A 26,992-nucleotide genomic window follows, 5' to 3' on the forward strand; every position below is an offset into this window, starting at 1 on the left:
GCCGCTTCCGATAAGAGGATAACCCCAGAATCAAGACTCCCACCCATCGACAACCGGATTATTTTTGTGGAGAATCAATAATTATTTAACAGTTTCTCATGTATTCGTATTCACCCCTGCGGCCATAAGGAAAGGAGCACCGAGCGTAATGTCTGCTCCGGGTTTTACGAACCGGAACACCTCCACCTCCGCCGGCTACAACCAGAACTCAACGCCGAGCTCAGCCGCCGCTGCGCCTGCTTACCGGAATGGTAAATCAGGCCGCCTTGATAGCGATTAGCCGATAAGCTAAATAACTTTAAGTTGACCAGTTTTTCATCAAAAAATATTGTTTTGTGAATTGTCTTGCTATATGTTTCCAAGTCCTCCTTGTTTGATATAACGGTCATTGATATAATACAAAACATAAATATTTTGTTATGAATTCAGGAAGACAACCTTTGGCAGAAGTACACACTCATACGGAGCTTTAATGCTTTGCTAATGTTAGCATAGCATTAAAGCTCTGTTTAGCGTTAAAAGAAACTAATGCCAGATAGCATCTTGATTGCTTGCTAGCGGGCTTAATGCGTGCTAGCTCCGGTCAGGCATAGATGATGTAGCTAGCCTAATTGTTAGCCTGCAAGGTGTCTTGACACACGCTGCGCATCATGCGATTATGGTTATCATTATATTTTGGGTAACATAACACTCACATCAGACATTTTCTATGTCTGTTTTGTTATTGCTTTTATTTTAGTATTGCTAAGATAGCTTCTCTTAATGTAGCGTTAGTTAGCATCCCCTCACTCCGCTTATGTGTTTTATTTATGACATAACCCGTGCCTTCAGTGTGATGGTAATACTATTGTCATTATTTCAGCTCATTGTAATTTTTACCCGATGAGAAACATAGCGATGCCATCTTCTGTCATTTGATTGTTTCATTTACATTTCAGTTTACGGTTATTTGATGCACTTTCTTAGATCTTGTTGCTGTTTCCCATGCTTGAGGCATTTGCGAAATGTGAATAAAGTTAGAGGGATTTAGATTTCCTTGGATATGTTTTGTATGTAGACCCCCATAGGATAACTGAGTCTTTCCATTTGTTGGTCCTCAGGTTCGGAGCAGTCATACCCGGCCATGTACCCACCGACCAGTCCGTATCCGCACCCACCCCTGCATCAAACTCACAGCGGACCCCCTCCCTCCAAGCCCCTCACTAACACTGGCCACACTACTAACTACTTTCACCAACAAAACAACCAGCACCACCAACCCCACCTCTCTCAACAGCACCCACCGCCAAATGTAGCACCCACAGCCGTCCGACCCCCTCATCCATCTGCTGCTGCTGCTGCCCAGCAGTACATCCCACCGCTGCCTACGAACGCTCTGTACGACCCACCACCTCAGCAGGCCCTGTATTGCACACCTGACTCGTACTATGGACAGCAGACGTACCACGCTCCCCAAGCACAGCAACTGCAACATCAACTGCCCCATCAACAGCAACAGCAGCAGCAGATCAATCAGCCACCAGCCAATGGCGTGGGGGCTCCCCTCTACCCTATTGTATCGTACCCCTCGGCTCCGGGCAGCAGCCAGTACGGCACCCTGCGGTCGTCCCAGTCTCCCTGCCAGGCTCCCGGGGCTGTGCCCACGCTGGTGGGGGCTCCGCTACATCAGCATCCCCAGACGTCAGCCGACACTAGTTCGTTTCCCCCTGCGTTCTCCACAGCAGCAGTGCAGCAGTTCTGTGGGGCGCCACCCACAAATCAGACGTCCACAGCTGACAACGGGAAACCGCATCACCCAGGTGAATACTACCCCTTGGAACCCTGAACCCAGGTGCATCCTCGGGGATTGTTCTGACAGTAGCCATGGTGTTGATTTTGATTTACATCATATTGGATACTCTTAGTGGTAAGGGTTTTTGACTGTTCAAGGGCTCTTAGGAGAGCGGGTTCTGAGTTTGAAGCCCAATGTATGGACACCTACAGATGTATCTGTAGGTGTCCTAGAGCCAGACGCCCTCAGCCTTACTTATGACGTGTTTCAAAAGTCTTTGCACGTCACTTTGAATAAAAGCGTCTGTTAAATTGAAGACTAAATTAAGACTAGGAACAATTTCGTAACCTAATGATTTCATTGACTGACGGTAGTTTGTGATTCTGCACCGTTAGCAGACCAACCCACATCGCACCAACATCACTATGACCAAAACAGCCACGCAGCTGCAATCTATGACCCCTACCAAGGCGTCCCCTACGGTAACATGATGGCAGATGGGGACAGACCCCCGTCGGGGTCCACCTCCACTTCAGTCCACTCCTCCCCAAGACACCAGCAAGGTAAAGCAAGAGATTAAACTTTGTAACGCTGTAAATTCAAACTGAATGGTATTGCTAGCCTATTTCTAATCTTGGATCCAGAAGTTAATAAATGCTATAGCTGAAAGTTTTTCACAGCGCCTTGGCCTGGAAACCAGAGGGTTGGAGTTACGCAGTATTCCTTGTTTTGTTACAGACATATTCTTCTGAAGGTCAACTAATTTTCGTGTGTGAGTATTCAGGAGAAGGGTTTGAGCAAATCTATTCTTACAGTGGCCAGTCTACACATTTTAAACCTTTTATAAACACTTTTTCTAAGGACGTTGGTGTCTGGACAGGATATTTTAGCCAGTCTTCCCACCGGCTACGGGAAAGTGCTGGCAGAGTTTGCTTTTCGCCAAGGAGGGATACGGACAATGGGAAGACGATGCCATCGTTTTAGTCATCAATCCTCTTCTTGATCAAATATTAATGTCAGCTTTACACGTTTGTTGTGGTTCCGCTGGTCAGGTTGTTTCCAGTAGAGACCCCTTCGATGTACCGCACGTCTACAGGTCCACGCAAATCCACACCCCCTGCAACATGATTGCTGATATAACTTAAAGCTAAATTAATTAAATCACCACGTTCACCCAGATTTGAACTCGTCTTCCATCAAACTTTGGGGGGACAGACAGACGGACGGACGTTATCGTTGATAACGTCTCATCCAAGGTATCAACGAGTACTAGCAGATGAGAGGCAGAGTAGAGTGGGCCATGACTTGGCCCTCTGTCTGCTCCACTCCGCTGATGCTGCTAGACCTTCTCGTTTGCTCGCGCAAACTGCTAGCTCCACTTCCAGGCAGCGTGGAGAACACTCTGTAAGAAGCCTGTTTCATAGAAGTAATTATGCGGGAGATAAGGTTAGCTTGTCAATTTTAAGAGCCAATGAATCTGTGGTTTTAGCTGGGATTTTAAATACTGTAATTAAAAAAAAAAGTACTGTTGTTGTATGAGCGTAGTTGAATGCGAGATGTGCCACACATGCGTGACACTGAAATACTACTATCAGTGTCCGCCGGGAAGCCTAACCCTCACTCGGACATGGACAGTAAATACACCAGTGCTCAGACGGAGATTCAATTCCAGCCCACTTAGAATTATACTCTGTGTCCGAAACGCTCAACTTATCTCGGACGGCGCAGTCCACCCCTGGCCAGACAGAGCTCCACACGGTACCCTTTGGTCCCGAAAAGAACACCAGCTGCCTTCGCAACAGGAGTAGTCATTATTTAATTTAACTGTCGGATTGTTATCAGTGAGATATTATTGAGTTTTTTATAGTTAACTTAGTTGTCTGTCTTGAAGTTATTTATATATTTTTAATTAAACAAAGCAGGAAGACTGCTGTATAGACAGACTGCTGCTAAACAGTAAAGCCAAAGTGAGGGTTAGTATTGTGCTTTGATGGGGTGGACTGGTGTTGGGGCTGAGGGGGGGGTTATTGTACATTACTTATTTTTAATTTCACATAAAAAAATAATAATAATTCTAATGGTTGCGATTAGGTTTTTCTTACTGTTAGCAATGCTTCATATAGTAGGTCTGAATATCACTGACAGGCTTTTATGCATAATTTAAACAGAGTTTTTTTATTATTTTCTTTCTTTTCTGGCAAAACTTTTTGACTGGGAAAGCCTGCTTCCACCAACAAAGATGCAAATGTTGGTGTGTTGAGTATAGCAGTGGAGGCCTTTACACATAGCCTTAGTGATGATTGTCTGGTTCTAATGATGGCTTTTGCTTACTGTGGGACAGACCTTTTTTACTTTAAGTGATTAAAAGTCTGTGGATTAGATAGATTTTGTCGTTAGACTGACACTTTTAACCAAAGGGACTAACGGTACACACACACACACACACACACACACACACGACTACAGCTGGTCTCTCCTCCCCTCTATCCTTGACTGTTGTCCCCCTCCTCCCAACAGGAATGCACTATGGCTATGCTGCTAACAGAAGCAGGAGCCTGGCATGTGAACCCAGCCCAGCTGCAGGTCCCTCCGATTCCAGCTCTGAGGAAGAGGAGGACGACGATGAAGATGAGGATGAGGAAGCAGGTCTGCCGTAGCTTTCAAACCTCCTTCTCCCCTCCCCCTCCATATCTCACTTAGGTTGTTTTTGTTACCCATGGCAGAATCCCCCCCTGGTAGTGGACTCTTATTTAGCATCTGATGTAACAAAAGATGTGCTCTTCTTAGCCTTGTCCCGCTCCCCAGAGCGAGATGCTGTAAGTCCCGTTGGGGCTATCCTATTCAGGGTTGGCATGTTGTTTCCAATCCCCAAAGCGCTACACTGTAAATAATATTGTTCCCCGGTGATTTCTCTCGGTACCCAGTTCCAAACACACAAACACAGACTGTTTGTATGTTTGTCTCCATAAAATGGGAGGTAAAGAGGAAGCAATAAGTAGGTCCCTCATCTTTAACCCCGTCCCCCTGGCGTATGTACGAATCCTACTATGGACACGCCAAGACCCGCCCTACTCTGTCTGCGATTGGCTGGGTTGCATGCAACTCAACTGGACGCTTTAGAACTCTACGGTACCCTCGCTAACACAAAATAATCCTAACCCTAACCCCTAACCCTAACCATAGCAGCTAATATCAAGCCAGTAAAAGCGTGGTAGTCTATAGACAGTAAAATCAAAGATAGGGGTGACGTGTGTGGCGGACCAATCAGAAAATAGTGGCGGGCGTGTCTTTTCAGAATATTGGCGTGGCCATAGTAGGATTTGTAATTTTGCGTCCCGCTGTCTCTCCCAGATCATCCTGGACCCAGGTTAGCCAATGGGATTAGCAGGATAGGATTGTATCATGACCCAGCCAATTAGCTCTGAGATGATGACGCTTGCCTTAGTTCATTGAGTTACCTTGCTCTGTGTGTGTACCATAATTTTAGCTTTTTATTCCACTAGGTCAAAGGTTATTTCTCTCCTGGCACACGCTATTCAAGTTAGCCTCGTGCTAAATGCTTACATTAATCTACCGTCTTTCTCTGTCAATGTGTTGTAAAACTCATCTTCACAATGTAATTGTTCAGGTCATTCAAGTTCCTTCTTTTCTTTCCGTTTTGCCGTCCCCTCTGATGGACCATTCACTCTCGCTCCCTCAGGAGGGGATACCTCCTCCTCTACTACAGGCAGTGCCTCTCCTGTTCCCAACAACTTTGACTGTCTGGAGGGGGGCAGTTATCCAGGTACACTCACCACTGTTTCATTCATCTAAACTACTACTATCATACTGTTATAGAGTTTCTCTACATTTCATTATTCACATAATAAACAAATGATTTCTTCTTTTATTTCTCTCTTGGTCCCTCATCCAGACTCGATACCCCCCTCCGGTGATATGCCCAACCACAGCCCACCCTACAATAACTATGGTTACCCTGGCATGCAGCCAGCCTATCAGCAGGGCCCAGCGTCCCATGTGGACTCCTCCCCCTCCCATGATCTCTATGGGAAGCAGCAGCCCCAGCAGTACGCTCAGGTGAGTCAACAGCCGACCAGGGCGCTAGTGGAGCGCTCGGAAGAAGAGCTTGTGCCGTGAGAGAACATAACATTGCATCACTCTAGCCGTCGTTGGGTGACAGACTAGCGTCGTGTAGTTTTCTTTTTGTAATCTATATTTTACATATCCTTCATTTCCTTGTTTACAAGGGTGACGAGCCCATCTAATATATTATTGGTTGCCTGAAAAGGAGCGGCAGTGACGACACCAACCGCTCTCTGAAAAGTTTAGATATTTTCAACCCTAAGCTCTGAGAGTGGCCACACAAAAAAGGCGGAGCGGTCTTAAATAAGGAGCTTGTCTTTTAGAGCGATGGAAAAAAGACACTTGCGCTGTGTGGACACGGGCCCTTAGCTGAATATGGCGTAAGTTCTGATGAACAAATTCTATTCTATTGTGTAAATCATGTAGGTATATGTTTTCACTACAAGCTTTGGAAAACCTCAAATTAATAAATGTCAATTGCAAAGCATATATTAGTGATGTATTTTCCCTTGCTAATATATTGTTTATCTTATTTAATACAATTAAATATAAAAATGCACTATTTTTGCGTGATACAAAGTGTTTTTCAATACCATGAGTGCATACATTCTTGACGCAGGTGTTCACATTGTGAATTTCACCCCAAGCAATACAGGACCACCATCATATACGGGTGTGTGTGTTAGTTTTTAGTTTTTACAACTCCTGGTTTAAAGAGGCTAAGCTCGATTGTGTCTGACATGGTTTTGCCCCTCTCGTCTCCTTAGCCCTTCCCCAACATGTCCCAGCTGTCTGCGGCTCTGGGGGGCCTCAGCGGTGTGCCAGAGCTGGAGATGGAGGCCCTGATGCCAGTCAACCTGCTTCATGAAAGGTCCCTGCTTCCTGCCCGGCCGCTGGAGGCCCCAGAGCCCAACCTGAGCCCAGACCTGAGGAAGGTCAACTGCAGCCCTCAGTGAGTACTGCCACGCCAACGGGAGGGTCACAACCATTTAGCCGGATGGGACACAACATGGTTCAAAGGCGATGGCCGATACATGCAACGTTTGTCTGAAACATCCCTGACTTAATGTTCATGGGCTGTTTTTGACTATTACCAGGGCGTCACCATGTGTTAACTAACTAAATACGAAATGGACATTGTGTTACCTTAGTTTTTCTATTTTACACATACATTGTAGTTCGTTGAATTGTATCCAAAGCCATACATACATGTCATTAAGGTGCAGGTAGGGGTTAGGGGCAACTTCTTTAAGGACGCCTACAGGTAGAGTGTGGACATTGAGGATAGCCCCCAGAACCTTAGTGCTGGCTGATGACTTCCTGAAGGGTTCTTTAACCCTTTACTCTCCTCTCCACTCCCAGGACCTTCCGGTGCACCCTGAGCAGCATCCCCCAGACCCAGGCCCTGCTCAACAAGGCCCGCCTCCCCCTGGGTCTACTGCTCCACCCCTTCAGAGACCTGCAGGTAAGACTGGACCTGAACCTGGTACCACCCCCGTGCATCCTGGAGCCACAGGAGAGACTCATCCATCCACACAAAAGACTGGATTCAGACTCTGGACACTTTATTAATCCCTTGGGGAAGTTACTCTAGCAAGTGTTCTGATGAAAGGTGCAATGTAAAGCTAGAACATTAAATAAATATAAACACATCAAGGTACAATATAGACAAATGTATACAAATATGCATAACTAGTAAACAAGGGATTAAAAATGATTCTCCAGAAAGTAAAAAAAAAAAAAAAAGTGCACCTTCACTTTTCGTGTGAGTCTGCCAGTCAAAGTCAAACTGGTGCAGCAGACGGGGTGCATTGCCCTAAAAACCCCAGGTGCATTGCCCTAAAAACCCCAGGTGCATTGCCCCAAAAACCCGGGGTGCATTGCCCCAAAAACCTGGTGTGCATTGCCCTAAAAACCCGGGGTGCATTGCCCTAGGGTTCTTTCTTTTTCAAAGAAGACAGTTAAGACTCAGTCAGATGAGTCAGATGAGATCTGCCAAATTGTCTGTATCTTTTATTTGAGGTAAAAATTAAACCACGAAAAATACTAAATGCTGAATAAATATATTGAGCAATGTGTTAATACTGAATCTTAAAATCAAGATTCGCATGACTTCTGCTCTCTCTCGCAGCAGTTGCCAGTGATCACGTCCAACACCATCGTGCGCTGCCGGTCATGTCGGACGTACATCAATCCCTTTGTGTCGTTTCTGGACCAGCGGCGGTGGAAATGTAACCTTTGTTACCGGGTCAATGATGGTAAGACCAGAGCTATAGTGCCCCCTGTGGTCAGAGCGGTACCAAACATTTTGCAGACCTCCGTCCTTTCATACGCAAAATTAATTTGACAACTCTCAGGTGTTAAGTTTTGGAGTGGTCGATCTTTAGTGTTTTTGCCCCATTCGCTTTCCTTATTAATTATTAATATTGTAAATATTAATAATAAAAAACTCTGCGATGGATAATCTCTAAAAATAAATCTCCCCTCTCCCTCTCTCCAGTCCCAGATGAGTTCATGTATAACCCGGTGACCAGGTCTTATGGTGAACCCCACAAGAGACCAGAGGTTCAGAATGCCACCGTGGAGTTCATCGCCTCTTCAGACTACATGGTTGGAATCCTCTCCTCTCCTGTCTTCTTTCCTCTCCTCTCTTCTTCTCCTTTCTCGTCACCTCACTTTCTGCTCCTCTTTCCTCTGTCCTGTTCTCTTCACCTCTCCAATTCTGCTCTCTTTCCTCTCCTCTTTTTAATAGCTGTGTTGGATAAATTGTGTCAAGGTCTAGGTTGTCCAGTAGATGGCATGTACGTATTGTGAACAGTGAACAGTGTGTTGTTTTATCCAAAGTGTTTGTGCATACAACGAGACATTCATTGGTTAAATCTGATTTCATGTTTTCATGTGTGTCTTTATCTGATTCTACGTGTTCAGATTTGATATGGTGTTAATGTGACCCGGTGTTCACATATAATTTGGTGTCAATCTGGTTAAATATGTTCACATACAAAATTATGTTAATCTGGTTCAATGTGTTATTTACAATGTTGTGTTAATCTGGTTCAAAGGGTACACATACAATGTGTTTATCTGGGTCAATGGGTTCACACTAGGGATGCACCGATTCCACTTTTTTCTCGGACCAAGTACCAATTCTTAGATTAGGGTACTTGCTATTACCGATTATGAGTATTTATTAATACTCATTACTGTTTAAAGAGCCAGTGAAAAATGTGTTTTGACCAATGTTGTATATGAAATGCGCCAAAGACCCCAACGCTATACTATAAGTGTCTGATATTCCTAACCTTCGGACGCGGGTATTAAATAAATCACTGCTCAGACGGAGCTTCACCATCCCAATACTGTAGCATACTATACGGGTCCGGGAAGCCTAACCCTCAGACGCAGGTAGGTATTCAGTAAATTGCTGCTCAGTCGGAGCTTCACCACACACACACACCATAGCCGTATACAATAAGTTTCTGAAAAGCTAAACTTTCTCTCGGACGTCGCAGTTAACCACTGCCCAGGCAGAGCTATACACGTCGACATTAACATTTTGGAAAATAGAATAAAATTGGGACTTTTTCATAGATTACTTTTTTGACGATCATATAGGACAAATTTCCATTAAAAAAAATAAACTAACGTTGAACTGGCTCTTCAACGTTACGTTATGTCACGTTGCGGAAAGTGTGTTGTGTCTCGCTCGTTTAAGAGCACAACCAAGAAGGGAGGTCCACACAGACAGTTAAATGGCAGCTACAATCTGTAGTGTAGGGAGGTTTTTGAGTGATATGAAACAAAATGTTAAGCCAAACTAAGACTAAGCAACAAAAGCTAGAGGAAAGCAGAGCGAGGCCACATTGGATCCCTCAATGAGGTTGGAGGGGCCAGGCAATCAGCTTCCCTGGAAGGAGAACCGAGGCCAGCAGAACCAGGGAAGCAGGACTGCTCAGGGCCGTCACATCAGCTTCTTTGTGTACACATCTAATGTGGTCAATCTTATTCTTGTCCAATGTGTTCAGCACAATGTGATGTTAATCTGGTCCTATGTGTCCCAGCTGCGTCCTCCCCAGCCTGCCGTTTACCTGTTTGTGTTGGACGTGTCTCACAACGCCATAGAGGGCGGCTACCTCCAGCACTTCTGCGACTCCCTGCTTGACAACCTGGACAAGTGAGTGTCAAATTTACATTCCAATTAAGATGCCAAGAGTAAAACTGCCATATCGGAAGTGCAAAAGTGGTATCGGGGCATCACTATGTAGAAGAGTTTTCCTGTCATCTCGATCCAATAGTGTTGCTTTGATTTTAACATTTTAGATTTATCCATAGACTAGTCACACAAATCAGTCTTTAGAATCATATCTCAAGTGTGAAGGCAGGCAAGCTCTAATCGTGCTTAAAAAGGATAAAATAAGTTATTATGCCATTCCATCTTTTAAAATTTTGGGAAGGAATTGATGTTGGCAGATTCCGGAAACGGAAAAGGAATTGTGGGAGTACCATAATTTTAATTGTATCTACTCTACTAAAAAGATTGATTTTGTTCTCTAGGTTCTGATAATCAACCTCATAAACTGTTCTTAAATTTTTATGGATTATTATTCCTAAATATTCCTAGTTTTTCTTGGTTCCACTTTAATCTGAGGTTTCCTTTGGAATAATCTGTCAGTTCTTTACCTATGCATATAGACTCACATTTACTTTCATTAATTTTATATCCTGAATTGTCACTATATTATTTTATTGCTTCCATTAGCTCTGGGAGTGAGAGCTCAGGGGAAGTAAGATATAAAAAAACCTAATCTGCGTTTAATGATCATTTATGACATTCTTGGCTTATAGTTAGTCCCTTTATTTTGTCTTGTTGCCTGTTTGCGTCAGCAAGAGGTTTCATACACAGCGCAGATCAGTGCTGACAGTTGGTCCCCTGTGTGGTTCACTTATGAATATGGAAGCGTCTTGCGATAGTTAATCTTAATACTCATCTTTATAATTTAATTTAAACTGAGGTTGTAAATGGCTGAAACAACACAAAGGACATTTTTCCCGATATGTTTTAGGTGTGAGTTACATTTTTGTGTGTGTTTGGCGCCAGGTTGCCGGGAGACACGCGCATGCGGGTGGGCTTCCTGACGTTCGACAGCACGGTCCACTTCTACAACCTGCAGCAGGGTCTCTCCCAGCCTCAGATGCTTGTGGTCTCAGACATTGACGGTACGACCACATGACCTCATAAATTGAATTTCAGATTAATAATGTCAAATTTTATAACCAACTCCAAATCTAGGTTAAAATCGTTGCTAGAAAACAAAGATAATTTGTCAAAGGTTTCAAATCAACCCCTTGTAAGCCTGGCTGCTGCAGAAATAAACATATTAAATCCACTTCTCAAAGCCTCAGCCAGTCGAGGGAATTAGTTTCTCCCCGGTAGAAATCTCCTTGAATGTAACCAGGCGCAGCTAAATCGTTACTTTCTGGCCCAGGCTCTACGCTGTCGCCCCCTAGATGATCTGGCATACCATAGTAGAACTGCTTGATCCCATATATCCTCTTCCTCTAACGCCAAACCTTCACCACTACAACACCAGGGGGCGTGGAATACCAGATGTCTGCTGCAGAACAAAAACAAAGTCAAAACTTTTATTGAATTAGTCTCAAAATCTCGGGCCTCACCCAGAACCACAAAGACCCTAAAAATCTCTTGTTTCCTATTTCGTATGGCAACTGTTATGCCTTTCTTCTCTGCTGCTGTTCCACCTACTATATTCCAAGTGAGGGGACTCGATTAGACATGTGTTGATTGTGTTTATTTGTATTTTTATGTTGCAGATATCTTCATTCCGTGTCATGACAGCCTCATGGTGAACCTGAAGGACAGCCTGGAGGTACAGACTGCGGACAGAATCTACTTGTTTATCAGTCAATACATGCCGTATCAATTAGTTTGTCAATCATGATCACTGCACCATACTGTCGCAATACGTATTAAGATGGGCGTTTTGTAATTGATATATTGTTATATGTTACGCCACAGAAACTTTACCCAGGAACTACAACATTTTTGGATGAACTAGGTGCGTTGCAATGGGGGGGACCAGGGTTTAAATTAAGTTCTTGGGACATTATTTTTGCCCCAAAGGGCCCTGCTTGAGATGGTACTTTCAAAATACAGAAACTTTGGGGGTGGTGTTTGCAGTTCTGAACATCTCTGATTGGTTGTGTACTTGAAGCATTTTATCTCAGCCATTTCAACATCTGCATCCGAGACCCGACTTTGCTGTACATTCTTTCTTTTTTGTTGGTCAGATTTTTCTCTCATGTCTGTCTCTTCCATATCCTTTATTCGTTACGTGCCTGATGTAAAATGACCTTAATTTGTCCAATCTTCACGGGTCTTTAGACAGCGGTGGAAACACAGACAAACCTTTATCGCCCTTGAGATATCTGGGACCAAAAGTTGTGGGTCATTTTGGTGAAAACGCATCTCTAGGTTCTACTTTTTAAGTGTGTGTGCGCGGAGCACATACTTGTCATAGAAGCTTATTTCATGCTTACTTTAATGCATTACTTATGACCCTCCTCGTCCTCCTCCCCCTCTTCCTCCCCTCTTCTTCTATTCCCCCCCCCCCCCCCCCCAGCTGGTGAAGGACCTGCTGGGCTCCTTGCCCTCAATGTTCAGGGAGAGCCGTGTGACCCACAGTGCCCTGGGCCCCGCGCTGCAGGCGGCCCACCAGCTCATGTCCCCCACAGGGGGGCGCATCTCCGTCTTCCAGACCCAGCTGCCCTCCCTCGGGGCTGGGCTGCTACCGTCCAGAGAGGACCCCAACCAGCGCTCCTCCAGCAAGGTACCCAACCATAGGCCCCTTTCGCACAGCATACATCAGACTACCCTACGTTGTGCAGCCTTGAATGTGCCGTAATTTTTACCAGTAAAGTTGCGTCTTATACAGGGAAATAAGCAGAACGGATCTGCTGGCATTACGGTACCGCCCTTGCCCCTAGGCTGTTTGAATTTCTGGCATGTGTTGCATGAGTGAAAGGGGATGTAAACCCGTATAGCCTCCAGCTTTTCACACTCTCTATCCTTTGCTCTCCAGTATCAAGATACAGATAGTTGGCTGAGCATAGTATAGAGGGTTAAGATGCTGTGTTAACCTCAGTGTCTACCTCTATGTGTTCAGGGTGTTCAGCACCTCGGACCAGCTACTGACTTCTATAAGAAGTTAGCCCTGGACTGCTCTGGTCAGCAGATCGCTGTGGACCTCTTCCTGCTCAGCTCCCAGTACTCTGACCTGGCCACCCTTGGTGAGACGCACGCACACAACACACCTTGTATCTCTTATCATCTCAACGTATGTTCTTACTGTCTTAAGGGTGCACCGTCAGACTCACTATGAGTACTGCTTCATTCTGCGTGCTTAGCTTTTGCCTGAACTATTCTGCACACGGTTTAGCAGCCTACTTATATTATTGCAAGAACTACGACTCAAAACTACCTTCGAGCCTCCTGGACAGTGTTCTAGAAAGTAATTTCCGGTCAACGTTGAGCGATGCAATCGGCCTGTAGGAGGCGCAGTCATCCGAAGGGCTGCCTTTTTTTAAATGTTTGCATCCATCATAGCGTTAGGTAGAGCCCCAAGTTCAAAGGAGTTTGACCGCATATGGAACAAACGGTTGATTACGAGGCCACGGAAAGGCTTTATAAAATTCGGGGATCAAGCAATCAGGCCCTGGGGCTTTGTTGTTTAGTAATTCATTGGCGGCCTGTGTGATTTCCTCAGGGGTGACAGGTTTGTTCAGCAGCTCTTTCTGTATATCTGAGGCTTGAGGCCAGTTAATAGGTAATAAGACCCTTATTTTATGCTTATTAACCTTAATTTGTGTTAGGACTATATTTAAGTGTAAATAATATAATTTTTTTTTGTGAGATAAGAATTTTTATTCAGCTAACTATTTATTGATTGCTTGATAACATTAATAAAAGTCTTGAGTTTCTTCTTGTTAATAAAATCATTACAAACACATTTATTGAGTCTTACTAACTTATCTATTATGTCATTGTTAATGTTGTTAGTTGTCACTATGTTATTAATACTTAGTCTAGATAGATAGTCTTAACAAAAAGTAATGTTAATAAGCATATAACGGTCTTATTACCTATTAACAAAGGCTTATTAAAAGGACCTTAATATAAAGCATTACTCCTTGTTGTTATGAACTCTTTTCCCACAACTATCTTTTATAACTGGAAGGGCCTGAAAGCAGCCTCTACTTTAACTAAATCATATTCTAATGTTATCTCCTCTTCGCCACCTCTCCGTCACCTCTCCGTCCTCCTCTTCTCTTGTCCTCCTCAGCGTGTGTGTCTAAGTACTCGGCAGGCAGTATCTTCTACTACCCGTCCTACCACCACGTGCACAACCCTGCCCAGCGAGACAAGTTCAGGAAGGACCTGGACCGATACCTCAGCCGCAAGATTGGCTTCGAGGCCGTCATGAGGATACGCTGCACCAAAGGTACCCGGGGGTCAGGGGTTAAGAGTTTAAAGGTCAGAGGCTGGTAGTTTTGATTCAGTGTATTTTTTAATAAAAAACAGCCCATCTATTTATCTTTCTGTCTGACTCTACCTATTGATTATGTGTTGAGGCATTGAAAGGCTGTTGCATTGCTTATTTTGTGTAATTGAATGCATTTAAATGATTCTTGCACTTTTTGATTCTTCATTGGTGTATGAAATTACTTTAAATGGACACTGTGTAGGAATTATTCCACTCTAATGGTAAAATTGTATATTGCATTCAAACGAATAGTGCTCGCTTTTTAAAATGGATGTTGTAACCTCATTACTATGTTGTAGTCTAGCCTATAGCATCAGTTAACAACTTGACACACAACAAACAAAAAATTCTTACTTGTGCTTATATTGCTCTACAACCCATGAATGATGTGTAATTAATAAATTAGTAGCAATACATTCTTTATTAGTTTATTTTTCGATGTGCGTGCATTTTCAGCCTATGCTGCTATCCACCAACAAGGCTGTTTTTTAACTCTACGTGTTCTACTGTTATGCTGCCTATGTAATGACCGTAACATTGATTTACCTGTCGAGAAGATGGCAGGCAACTTCAGTGTCCCTTTGTTAATCTGAATCCTTCATTAGCTCTTTAAACCTGGGAAAAGCTACCGTGATGTTTGGTCACGTTGCTTTTTAATTCCCTTTTTCGCCTTTGGGCAACGATGATCCTGATCTTGCATTATGAAGGAAAGTGCAGTGCAGGTTATCGAATTTGCTGGGGCAGAAACAAGCTTCTTCTACGTTGCGCTAAGTCGCGCTGGCGAAAATGCGTTTAGCCTGCTAGTGCTACCTAGAGCTGTATATCCCTCTCGGCCGTTATAGGTTTTCATTGTCCGTAAGAACATGGATGCCTCCTTAGGACTTACCCTTTCAATGTAAGAAATATAATAAACATTAGTCAGATTATTGGCGGAGGTGATTTTACACCAATGAGGATGTATTTATGAATGAAGACATTGATTTTAGCTTATACATTACTGAAAATGCAATGTACTTTTGTCACTTTTGACAAAAGTATCTGCTAAATAAATGTAATGTAATCTGTGCACTTGAAAGATATTGCGGCACCAACGTGTTGCTTAGAAGATAAACTCCATTGTTTGAACTATTGGCGTTGGTACTTTTGGCCAAAGACGCACCGTGCCGTGCTGACAGCGTTTCTAAACGTGCCAGGCTGTGCTGAGACGCACCTGAGATGAACCGTCTCCAAGGTCAGGGCAAGCGGTGTCATCATCCCAGTTTGCTTTTTCGTAGCGTGAAGTTGTCTCTCAAATTGTAGGAATATATCAACCTAAAATACGATAAACTGCGTTCTAGTGTATGAAACGCATCACATTGCACAAAGAGTATTTCTAGAGTTCTCAACAGCTTGATTCGTTATAATTAGTTTGTTCCTCTCAATATATAAGCCTAAAGGGTAAGGAAGGTTTAGATAGAGGCACACCGCGATGATAGTTAGTTTGAGGATATTCTCTTGCAGGACAAGTAGCTTGTGAAATGGACATATTTAAGATTATATGTCTAAAGACGGGACAATAAACAATATTTCACTAAATTAAAACCCTACTGATATTGAATGCATTCTTTTATAACTATCAAGGACATCGTGTGGCACTCTTGGAAATATGTGTGAAATATTGTCCAATGTGTTAACAAGACTAATCTGAAATAAATTGACTGTTAATGAGATACTAAGATTAGGAAGCAAAAAATAGGAATATTGAATGTCAAACTGAATTCATCATAAGCGATATCATTGTGTGGGTTGCTGTCCATCTGAAACAGTCTGATTTTACGGTAGGCTATAATATAAAAATAAATGGGCCATAAACGTGTGTGTGTGTGTGTGTGATCGACTCAAGAAAAGCTTGGCATCAGTTAAAGACAAACACATTTGCAGTTCTACTGAAAATGCAAACCCCAGCCGCCCTGGGCAGCCTGGCTGCGTCGGAACGGTCATGGCCCAGTATATTGGAAAGAAATGCCATACGGTTCTCTACCACATTATGCCGTGGGAATAAACCAATTCCCTTAGATGTGCAACGTGTACGATTATTTGTTTGAAACATAAAAAAATCGTTATTTTAAAGACGTCTATGTATTGTGTTGCAGATATATTTAACTAAATTAGATAAATATATGTTCCTTCCGCAACATCTCACATTACGTCTCCCATTAGCTGTGGGACTGTTAACTCAAGAGGTCAGGCACAGTCCCAGGTTTCATTGTTATTGCCATCTCCCCAGGTTTCATTGTCATTAGTCTCCCCAGGTTTCTTCTTTATTATAATCTCCCTTTTGTTTCATATTTATTATAGTCTCATGATGTTTCATTGTTGTTGAAACTATTATAGGTTAGTTTACCAGCGTTCACCGTCTGGTTTCTCAGTGTTTTTACAGTTGTGACCGCCCGCCAGGAACACATTGATGTGAATATCGAGATGAAATTTAAAGCAACATAGCACTGCTGTGGTGGTTAATTAAAATAAACATAAATCTCAATAACAGCTTATTTAGTGTGAAAACCTAAAATCTTTTTTTTATAATTTGAAAGATATTAGACAATATGTGAGTGTTGGACGATATGTCCAACACTCTTTCATTTATTTTGCTGATCCTTTTGTCGAAAGCAACTTAGAATGCTTAAAAGTGCATTAAACCATAAAAATAAAACCCAGAAAGTGCTAGAATCATGCAAGTATATAACATTTATAAAATAGGCAATCTGCTATATTCAGTCATTTCATTTCATGGGCCAAGATGCATTCTGAACAGATGAGGTTTCAGACTGGAAGCTGTGTAGGGTTTCAGCAATTACAGTGATCTGACGTTGCAAAGTAAAGACCCAATCAGCATTCCTAGTGTGTCCTGTGGTGTACACCTGCTGAGAAGGAGGGAGCTTCCTAGCAAAGCCATCAGGCTGCATCACATCTGTCGATAGATCGTCATACGTCTTGCGTTTCAAAATGTCTCCAATCAATATAACTTTAAAATTGTAGATTAGAAGTATAATGTGTAAATTGTGGGAACGGGATAGCAGAAACATATAATATAGTCTGGATGGATTGCCGGTAGTTGAAATTCTTAGTTGGGGATAGGCCTATTGTTTACGTAACTGAATGTACCAGATTAAGACTGATTATTAGTTCATGTCTAAACGCACTGGTTTAAAAGTTCTTGTTGATCTCTAACAATCTTTCACCTCCTCAGGCTTGTCTATCCACACGTTCCACGGGAACTTCTTCGTGCGCTCCACAGACCTGCTTTCCCTGGCCAACGTGAACCCCGACTCTGCCTTCGCCGTCCAGATGTCCATCGATGACTCCCTGGTGGACTCTTCTCTGGCCTGCTTCCAGGCTGCCCTGCTGTACACCTCCAGTAAAGGTAAACGCCAACGCATAAGTTTAGATACACACGTTTATATACACATACCCAGGCTGCACCGATGAACACCTTTAGGGGTACAGAAGAATACACACTCTATACATCCATGGGATGGGTCAGAATATTAGATTATTCGTTCCCGAGGGTCAAAGACGATTTTTAACATTTGGACCGGTAACCTTTTTTTCCATTCCAATAAAAAAGAATTAACGGACCGAACTAACGAGGTGTCCATTATCAGGAATTAATGGATGACGCGGAGGCCTGCCTCTGTGTTAACGGTTGCCTCCACGAAGCCCATTAATTCCTGATAATGGACACCTCGAAGGCCATTATCCCGCTTATACCATGGCCACTTGCCATAGAAAATAAATTAAGACCATTAATTTTTATTCATGCGTTTTAAAATACAAATATAACGTTTTTCACAAGCCATAACTTTGTTTCCCTGGTAACGCCTGAGGTTTTGACTATTACCTGGAACAATCATTACCCTCCCGTAAGGTTCTTATGCAACGGAAACGTTGTTCACTCCTCCAGGAAATAGGACGGACCTTAGCTACGACTTGGCAACGGGAGGTATTCTAGTCCGCTCAGCTATGAGCCAGAGAGCTAACGTTATGCATTGTACATATTTATAATTTGAAATTCGTCCCAGCCTTTATACCACAGATACTCTAGAGTCTATAGCATATAACCACGTTGTCTGATTACAGTTTAATTCATTTTTCACAATTTACCAGCTCTTGTTTTGAAGGCTGAACAGACAATTTGACTGGAACTACTTAGCAGATAGTTGTTTTTTTTGCGTTTTAAGATATTAAGGGATTTCTTGTCGATGATCCATGGCTGCCTTTATAAATGTCAAATGGCACACATCGAATAATCGATTATTCGTTCATACCACCCACTGATTATTCGACCATGAAAAATGTTGAGTTATTCACATCCCTAATGCCCATAGATGCATACACAAATATACAGATACATACACCAATGTACACATACTACATGCATTCATTTAATTTATTTATTAATTCATTCATGAATGAACACAACCACATACATTAAAACTCATGCATGTACGTACTGCAAACCAATGTAATTCTCCCCCTACTGTGTGCAGGCAAGAGGCGAATCCGGGTGCACACACTCTGTCTCCCAGTAGTCAGCCAGCTGAGTGACGTTTTCGCTGGGGCTGACGTCCAGGCCATAACCTGCCTTCTGGCCAACATGGGTCAGTCACACTACCACCGCCCCAAAGGCCAAAGAAGATAGCAAATTTTGCTTCATTTTAATAACTAAGTTTTAATGGAATTGGTTGTGACAAGTGTGTGAAACGGAATGATTCAATTGTTTGTTTACAGACGCCTGGAACATAGTTCACATTTTCATTGGAGCATTTGTTATCCTCACTATTGTGTTTTAAAAATTCTATGTTTTGACATGGTTATTTCTATACCATCTGAAATTCAAGTAGTTAGCATTTGTTTGCTCATTGATACGAATCATTAGGCAGTCCGTTCTTATTCTATTTAAGGGCCCTTTACCCTTCAAAAACACGAGCATCAAATATATCAATATTTGCAACTCCTAAGCCAGCAATGTCTCACAACCCGAAGGCTATTTCATAACCTGTACTAAACTAAAACTCTGGTCTTTAACTCTGGTCATGACGGTGTCTGGGGTCATTGTTTTTCTCCAGCCATCGACCGCTCGGTGTCGTCCAGTCTGTCGGACGCCCGCGACGCCCTGCTCAACGCGGTGGTGGACGGGCTAGGGGTGTACCGCAACACCGTGTCCACCCTGCAGCAGCACGGGCTAATCGCCCCCGACAACCTGCGCCTCTTCCCCCTATACATCCTGGCCTTGCTCAAACAGGTGCTGATGCTGCACGGGCTATTTATAGATATATCGACACACAATAAGCCACAATATTTATTTTAGACATTTATACCTCTGAAGCCAATGAACCGCACCCTAAACTTAACCACACACTCACAAAGTACACCACGCCCATGACTGGAAATATAACTCACACATATTTATGTTTCAGTCATACGGTCCCAAAGGCACGTTGTACATATGTGTGTATTCAGGGTACACACCCTTACACACCCTTTGCTCAGGGTGTGTATGTATTTTCTAAAGACTAGTTTTTCTTCACTGGTGTGGATTCAGTAAAACACACTTCTGCCTTTTTGAAACAGCTGCCGTTAACAGCTCCTGTTATGAGAGGGGAGGGAGAGAGAGGGGGGGGGAGAGAGAGAGAGAGAGAGAGAGAGAGAGAGAGAGAGAGAGAGAGAGAGAGAGAGAGAGAGAGAGGGAGAGAGAGAGAGAGAGAGGGGGGGAGAGAGAGAGAGAGGGGGAGAGAGAGAGGGGGAGAGAGAGAGAGAGAGAGAGAGAACGAAAGACTGAGTGTGTTTGCCAACAGAAAGCGCTGCGGACTGGCACGAGCACGCGTCTGGACGACCGCGTCTTCGCCATGTGTGAGTTCAAGACCCAGCCGCTGCAGCAGATCATGCGCATGGTTTACCCAGACATGTACCGCATGGACACCATCTCTGACCAGGTACCGCCCCGCCTTCCACACTCCCACCGGTTTAGACACCTACGATTATTGTATAATAAAGGTTATTATAATAATTAGTGTTTAGGAAATCTAGGGGGGCTTGGTGGTTTGATTTCAGTTCGGTCCCCGATGTCCTCGTCTACCTCTAGGCACCCGAGAGCAAAATCCCTAACCCTACCTGCTCCTTAATGACGATGTATGGGAACCCGCTGTCAGCCACTACTGTTGAGACGGGAACTGAATGGTGAACAGTGCTAGCTTGGTTATGCTCAGGCGTTAAAGATGCTGTTCCCCCTCCTCTGTACAGGGTGCCCTGCATCTGAACGACACGGTGGTCCCTCAGCCTCGCCTGCTCCACCTGTCAGCTGAGAGGCTGAGCCGAGACGGAGCCTTCTTACTGGACTGTGGCAGCGTAAGACCCCCCGCCACCTGATGTTAAAGCAAAGCCAAACCCAAAAACATTTTTTCTGTTTTTTTTTTTATTGAAAGTGATGGAGTGGGTAATATGGCTTTGCTTGAATTGATCCTGTTCCAAATCTCGACTTTAAAGTAAATTGAAAACAGGATAAGATGTAAATATTGACTCAAATTGCCCATTATAGGTTACATGTGACCTGTTATTAGCAGCTTTGGAATCCCAGGTCATCAAACAATGGGGTCGGAGTGACTTGTCCAATAGAGCGAAAGACTGACCCATAATATTGCCAGCCTCTAGATGAATCAGTTTAAGTTGATGGCTGAACCCGGGTGATGGGGCGTTCTTTAACACATGCCTCCATTCTGACGCACTCCATCTGTTGTCTCTCTGCAGGTGTTGTACCTGTGGGTCGGGAAGTGTGTGAATGAGATGTTCATCAGAGATGTCCTGGGGTGTCCCAACTATGCCTCTATTCCTCCTAATATGGTTAGTAGCCTAAACTTTGACCTCTCCGGACCTCTATAACACCTCTATTTCACCTCCGCCTCTACATTACATTAACATTTAGGGCGTTTAGCAGACGCCTTTATCCAAAGCAACTTACAATAAGTGCATTTGTTACAATAAGTACATTTGTCATAAGAAGTGAAACAATATATCGCTGTCGGTACAGTAAAGATGTTCATAGAACCAAGTGCAAGTATTACAATCGCTAGGCTAACCCATTCCCCGTGTAAAGCAAAGATAGCAGCTACTGTAGATGCTACACAATTGGGTAAATGCTACATCTCTCCTCATCCTTCTCCACTCTGCCTCCTGTTCTCTCCACCTATCTTCTCTTCTGCTATCACTTCCACCTCCCCTCGGCTTCTCCTACACAGCCAGCAGTAGATATTACTGCTGGAATAGCTGTTTAAAATTCCCCACCAAAATCCCCCTCTCTCCTTCTCCCCTAACCCTGGTGGGAAAGTAAGTACATCATATATAGTAACAACATATCTGGATAGACGGGCTGGGAACCTAAACCACCTACATAGTTAACATACCAGCCCTTGTGCATGTTCCCCCTTAGACCGCAGAGCCCAGAGCCTGGCTCTAGATGAGTTTCCTCCTGAGATCCGGACCTCTTGTTTCTAGCAATAAGTGGGATATGTTTAGCTCTGTCTTCCTTCATCCTACTGAGACACAGCGTTTAGGGACTATAATCCCTTAATTTAGAGGTACTGTGAAAAAAGGTACTAAAAAGGTAACTTTTTAGCATAGCTTTCTTGTTATTACTTAATATATAGCTTTCTTATAATCACTTAATTGTGCATTTTCAGTTTAAGTTGTGGTAATTCCTTTGTAAAGCTATTTGTTGGTACTATTTTGCACGATAAGCACTGTATGAATAAAGTTAGTTTTTCCTGAATCTCAGACAGATATCCCAGAGCTAGAGACCAAGCTTTCGGAGAGGGTGAGGGCGTTCCTCGACTGGCTTCAGGACAACCGGGCGTTCAGCTGCCTGTTCTACATCGTCAGGTGAGACCCACGTGCTCCTCTACGCTGCAATGTTCTCTGGAGTCATCCATCATACGCTTTATCCGTAACTACTTACAATTTGCATCTTGCTTAAAAAAGTGGTGGACATGGGGGTGGAACCCAGTACCTTCTAGGCTAGAAGTCACTCGAGCAACTAGGTCTATGTGGGCTGTTTTATTTGGGAGCGTGGCGCAAATGTCGGCCTGCTCTGTCTGAAATGTAATGAACTGTAAAACAAAACCTGACGTCCCCAACCAATCTGTTTTGTCACCTTCTTCCCCACTCATCGTTTTGACTTCATCCACTGCTGCCTGTGATATCAATAGATGTTTGGATAATCTAGACACTAGATAATACACAAATTCATGTACCCAAATCCTTAGGGGATTATTGGTCTGTTCATATACCTGGGCACCTTTTACAATACAAAGAATTTGTAATTGCTTTTGATGAAAGCACATGCAGAACCAAATGACCACAGGACAACCCACTTGAGGTCCCGACCCAAAGCTAGAGAGAGAGAAAACACAGCACAGCCTTTGTGGAGCGCTGGTGTACAGACAGGGATCTAAGTGCCCCCACTTAGCGTTTAGCTGCCAGGACCTGGAATTTGAAAATCTGCAGTTGGGTCACGTGACATTGTTAGGGTAGACTCGGTTTGATGGATGGTGCCCGCATTTTAACTGCTGTTGTTGGTGTGGTTATTGTACAACAATACCGCAATCTGCACTGCAGGGCTGCAGGCTATCATTCTGACATTCTTGGGCTTTATTTACATTGACTAGCATGCTAGCAGTGTGATCTTATAGCTGTCTGGTGTTTAGCTAATCTGGATTAAAATTGCAGCAAATAGCAGGACATTTTTGATAAATAATATACTAATACTTAGAACCATCTATTGGTTAACTTGGTACATTACGGAGTCGTGATAATTTGTCCAGACCAACGGCTGTCAAGGTGGGGTACCCTTTCCCCCGGGGGTACGTGGATTGATCTAGGGGGTTTGCAAAAGGAATCAGGGATTACCTTCCCAAACAGTGCTGTGGCTGACTAAAGGCTCAGTACCAAAAATAAATGTATGCAATCCGGTGTAACAACACTCGGTCAAGATCTACACGGCTTGCTCTTGGTCATTGACAAACGAAACCAAGCTAATTTTTTTCCCTAAACATATGTACTGTGGCAAACCCCCGGGATGGGGGATGCTCGCCTGGCTAAACTGGATAACTTACAAGGTCCAGAACCAAAGGCATGAAATCCACAAGCTTTTATTAATAGGCTCGGGAACTGGTGGCACTCAAATAAAGTTCAAACAAGGTGAATCCTCCCCGGAAAAGGGGTCAAAACGACAGCAAATGTAGTCCAAATGATAAAGCCAACCTCCTCTTGATGAGGGGGCAAAAAGAAACCCAAGCGAGTCGATACCCCCGTCATCTCCTGTGTTCCCACGTCGTCGGTCTAGGACAGCGCAGTCTCTGTAGGGTTCCCTGTTCTGGCACACACCCTCCAGCTGCATGCTGTTGCCCTTTAACAGCCGTCCCCTCGTTATCCCAATGAGGAGCAGCTGTAACAGGAACCGCTCCATTTGGTGGCAGAGGAAGGTGACCATATATGGGCATGGCCAGCAGCAAGCCATTAGTAATGTACCAGCCTTCAATAACTGAACCCTGTTGTTCTCGGGGCCGGAAGCCACAGTACCTATATGTGTGTTCACCTTTGTTTATGCAGCAGAATTAAGAACAAAAACTATTTTGTGAGCTATCCATGATCCTGGGGGTTCTCGGTAGGATGTAAATTGTCACAGGGAGTATATGACTGCACAAAGTTTGGGAACCATTGGTTCAGACCAACAATGTTGCCATGTTGAATGAGACCAATCTAAGCTAATCTCCCTGTAATGCCTGGTGTGCTTGTGTCTCTTTAGGGAGGATGCCTCTGCTAAGTTAGACTTCTTCCAGAACATGGTAGAGGACCGCTCGGAGATGGGTGTCTCATACCACGAGTTCCTCCAGAATCTCCTGCAGCAGATGTCCAAGTAGGTCCTCCTGGTGAAGACAGGAAGTCCCGGCCCCCTGGAACAGGACGAAGAATGTGATCAAAATGTTGCCTCCTCCTTGGGACCACAGAGAGAAGGAACAGGCAGCCATGCATACCGACGTTACAACCCTAGCCAATAATGCTGTTGGCAGTAGGCATCGAAACACTGTGGGTTACCCCTTTTGAGAATCACAAATCGATGGATAATTTCCTCTGCTCTAAGTGGTCAGCAAGGAGGTGGCATGACGATGCAGCAGGTGGCTGTAGAGGGAAACGTAGAACACGAGGCAAGGAACCAGTACGCCTGGCCCAGAACGGATTGGATCTAGTTAGATCCAATTGTTTCCTAGGCGCAGTGTCAAAACTCCTCCACCAGTTTGCTGTTTCTCAGCTACCGTTAGCCTCATGTAGCTATTCATGCTAATTCCGGCAGTAACCCGGGAGAGCCAAGCAACAAAAAATGCCATTTCCAACAGTTTGAGTTTTGTTTTGTTTCGGTGAGCCTCCCTTGTAACTAGTACTGTTTACCTTTTTATTTGTAAGTACTTTTTCTCCTTTTCCTTGTTTTAATTTGTTGTTTTGAATACACTGGAGAATTGAAGTTAGCATTCCTTCTACAGTAATATTTTTAGCATGTGCTTTTAAGAACAACCCCCTTTTATGTAACTGTTTTATTTGCTGCTAGCATGACGTTGACACACGGCTGCTAAGCTAACTTTTTATTGGGATCAATCTGCTTTTCCAGCTCCTTCAGTCAACCTTCATTTGTTTTGTCTTTCGTTTATTTTTCCAGGCGCTACATAAAGAAGCCCACTTTGTAACTATTGAAAAGGAACTTTTATGTGAGATAATTTATGAAATAAGCTTAATAAATAAAAGAGAGAAATTAATTACTTGACGGATTCATTTATTGATGCCCTATTTGGCCTTATACAAAATTCTAAACTTTTTTCTATATTTTTGTTGATTTCTAATTTAAACTTAATAAGTCTGCAGTGGGAGCATTTCTTGTTAATTGAAGTGCTCTCCTGGTACCATCACCTTATCGTGGTGGGGAGGTTTGCGTGTCCCTGTGAACGTAAGGGCTGTGTTGCCTGGAGCCTTGTGCTCCTGATAGGGTCGCCCATGGCCGAGTGGTCTCAGGTCAGGGGCCAGACTTACCAAGACCCCAATGAAAAAATCAAGAAAGGGAAAGAATCCCTGCCCGGAGGAAGCCCGGGGCCCCAGGACATTGAAATATGGACCAGCTTTTCACTCTTGCAAGTATCCTGGAGGGAGCCTTGGAGCATGCCGATCCGGTCTGCATGTGTTTTGTGGATCTAGAGAAGGCCTGTGACCGGTATCCCCGGAGAAACTGTGGGATGGTTTGCGGGACTATGGGGGAGGAGATCACTCCTCAGGGAACATCCAATCTCTGTACTTCCAAAGCAAGTGTGTTGTGTGGCTGGGATGAGGATCAGCACTGCTAATTCCGAGGCCATTACTCTTAGCAGGAAACCAGTGGATTGCCTACTCCGGGTAGGAAATGAGTCCTTAGGCCAAGTGAAGGAGTTCAAGTACCTCGGGGGGGGGAGGAGGAGGAGTGGGGAGCAGCGGGGAGGAGACCCCTCTCCACCAGGACTAGGTGGAGAGATTATTATCTCAATACTGGCCTGAGCACGCCTCGGGATCCCCCGTCAGAGCAGGTCAATGTGGCCCAGAAGAAGGGAAGTCTGGGGCCCCCTGCTTGAGCTGCTGCCCCCACTACCCGACCCGGATAAGCGGATGAGTAGGAGGAGGAGGAGGAGGATGAAGTGCGTTAGGGAGAAATGTTCCAACATGAAAGAATTCATGTTGGTTACATTAGCACAGTCCTGACATTTTTTTAACCATTTTCATTTTTGTAGATATTAGGCCCATGTTTGGGAGGTTTCGGTTTATTTTATTCATAGTTGGGATTTTTTGTCAAGCCTATTTGTTTTGCTGCATCACATTTTAGAAGCAAAGGAATTTCAAGTTTGAGTTTTTCCAAATTCAACTTTACAAGCTGGAAAAAGGGTTGGGTTTGCAAATAAAGTGAAGTCATACATGAACATAAATGACATGACCCATGTCCAGTGCATAGTTGTCTCAACCTCATTCCCTTTCCTTTAAATACCTCTGACCTTTCAGTATGGCTTTATGCATGTAGTTCTCACATTTTAGTTATTTAAAGGAGCAGCCATTTTACTCTGCACTGAGGTGTCCAGTCTTTAAACAAATTGTCACAATACCGTGCTAGGGCTGTTCTCCGTAAGTAGATAGCTTCTACTCCCAGTGAGAATAGATGCCTGGGTAGCCTGGGCCTAGACTAACTTCTACTAGCCTGGGCTTGAATAATCCTCTGGTAATCTTGGCCTAGACTAGCCCCTGGTATCCTTGGCCTATGCTAGCTTCTAGTCACCTGCACTAGTCTGCTTTGACTAGCTTCAAGTTGCCTGTACCCAGACAAGCCTACAGTAGTCCTCTACTAGTCCGGGCACAGACTAGTCTCTGGTAGCACATGCCTAGTTTAGTCTCTGGTAGCCTCGCCCTCTACAAGCCTGGGCCTAGACAAGCCTCTGGTAGCCTTTACTAGCCCCGGCCTAGACTAGCAGCTTGTTGTCTG

General features: G+C 44.0%; 1 protein-coding gene across 3 annotated transcripts; it reads left to right on the top strand.

Annotated features, from left to right (window-relative positions):
* sec24b (SEC24 homolog B, COPII coat complex component) lies at positions 1-25,206 on the top strand. 3 transcript variants are annotated; one of them, XM_079745337.1, is made up of 24 exons: positions 1-251; positions 1,101-1,799; positions 2,167-2,334; positions 4,289-4,417; positions 5,472-5,555; positions 5,685-5,848; positions 6,622-6,806; positions 7,217-7,319; positions 7,986-8,112; positions 8,355-8,464; positions 9,916-10,028; positions 10,953-11,071; positions 11,687-11,742; positions 12,496-12,702; positions 13,039-13,162; positions 14,215-14,373; positions 17,645-17,818; positions 18,945-19,055; positions 19,524-19,699; positions 20,253-20,390; positions 20,698-20,802; positions 21,202-21,294; positions 22,226-22,329; positions 24,254-25,206. In XM_079745337.1, exons 1-24 carry the CDS (start codon positions 149-151, stop codon positions 24,366-24,368), a joined length of 3,666 nt encoding a protein of 1,221 aa, XP_079601463.1. In that variant the 5' UTR covers positions 1-148; the 3' UTR covers positions 24,369-25,206. The 3 variants fall into 3 exon arrangements, with proteins under 3 accessions (XP_079601463.1, XP_079601465.1, XP_079601464.1); XM_079745339.1 differs by having other exon boundaries at positions 7,989-8,112; XM_079745338.1 differs by having other exon boundaries at positions 2,170-2,334.
* Positions 25,207-26,992: the final 1,786 nt, after the last annotated feature.

Source organism: Pollachius pollachius, assembly GCF_949987615.1.
Source record: "Pollachius pollachius genome assembly, chromosome: 10".
NCBI lineage: Eukaryota > Metazoa > Chordata > Actinopteri > Gadiformes > Gadidae > Pollachius > Pollachius pollachius.

What these genes read in the sequence shown, in the direction of transcription:
- sec24b (XM_079745337.1), top strand. Translation starts at nt 149, where the DNA reads ATGTCTGCTCCGGGTTTTACGAACCGGAACACCTCCACCTCCGCCGGC. An exon ending in TTGTTACCGGGTCAATGATG is followed by an intron (nt 8,113 to 8,354) that starts GTAAGACCAGAG and finishes CCCTCTCTCCAG; the next exon opens with TCCCAGATGAGTTCATGTAT. An exon ending in ACCTGAAGGACAGCCTGGAG is followed by an intron (nt 11,743 to 12,495) that starts GTACAGACTGCG and finishes CCCCCCCCCCAG; the next exon opens with CTGGTGAAGGACCTGCTGGG.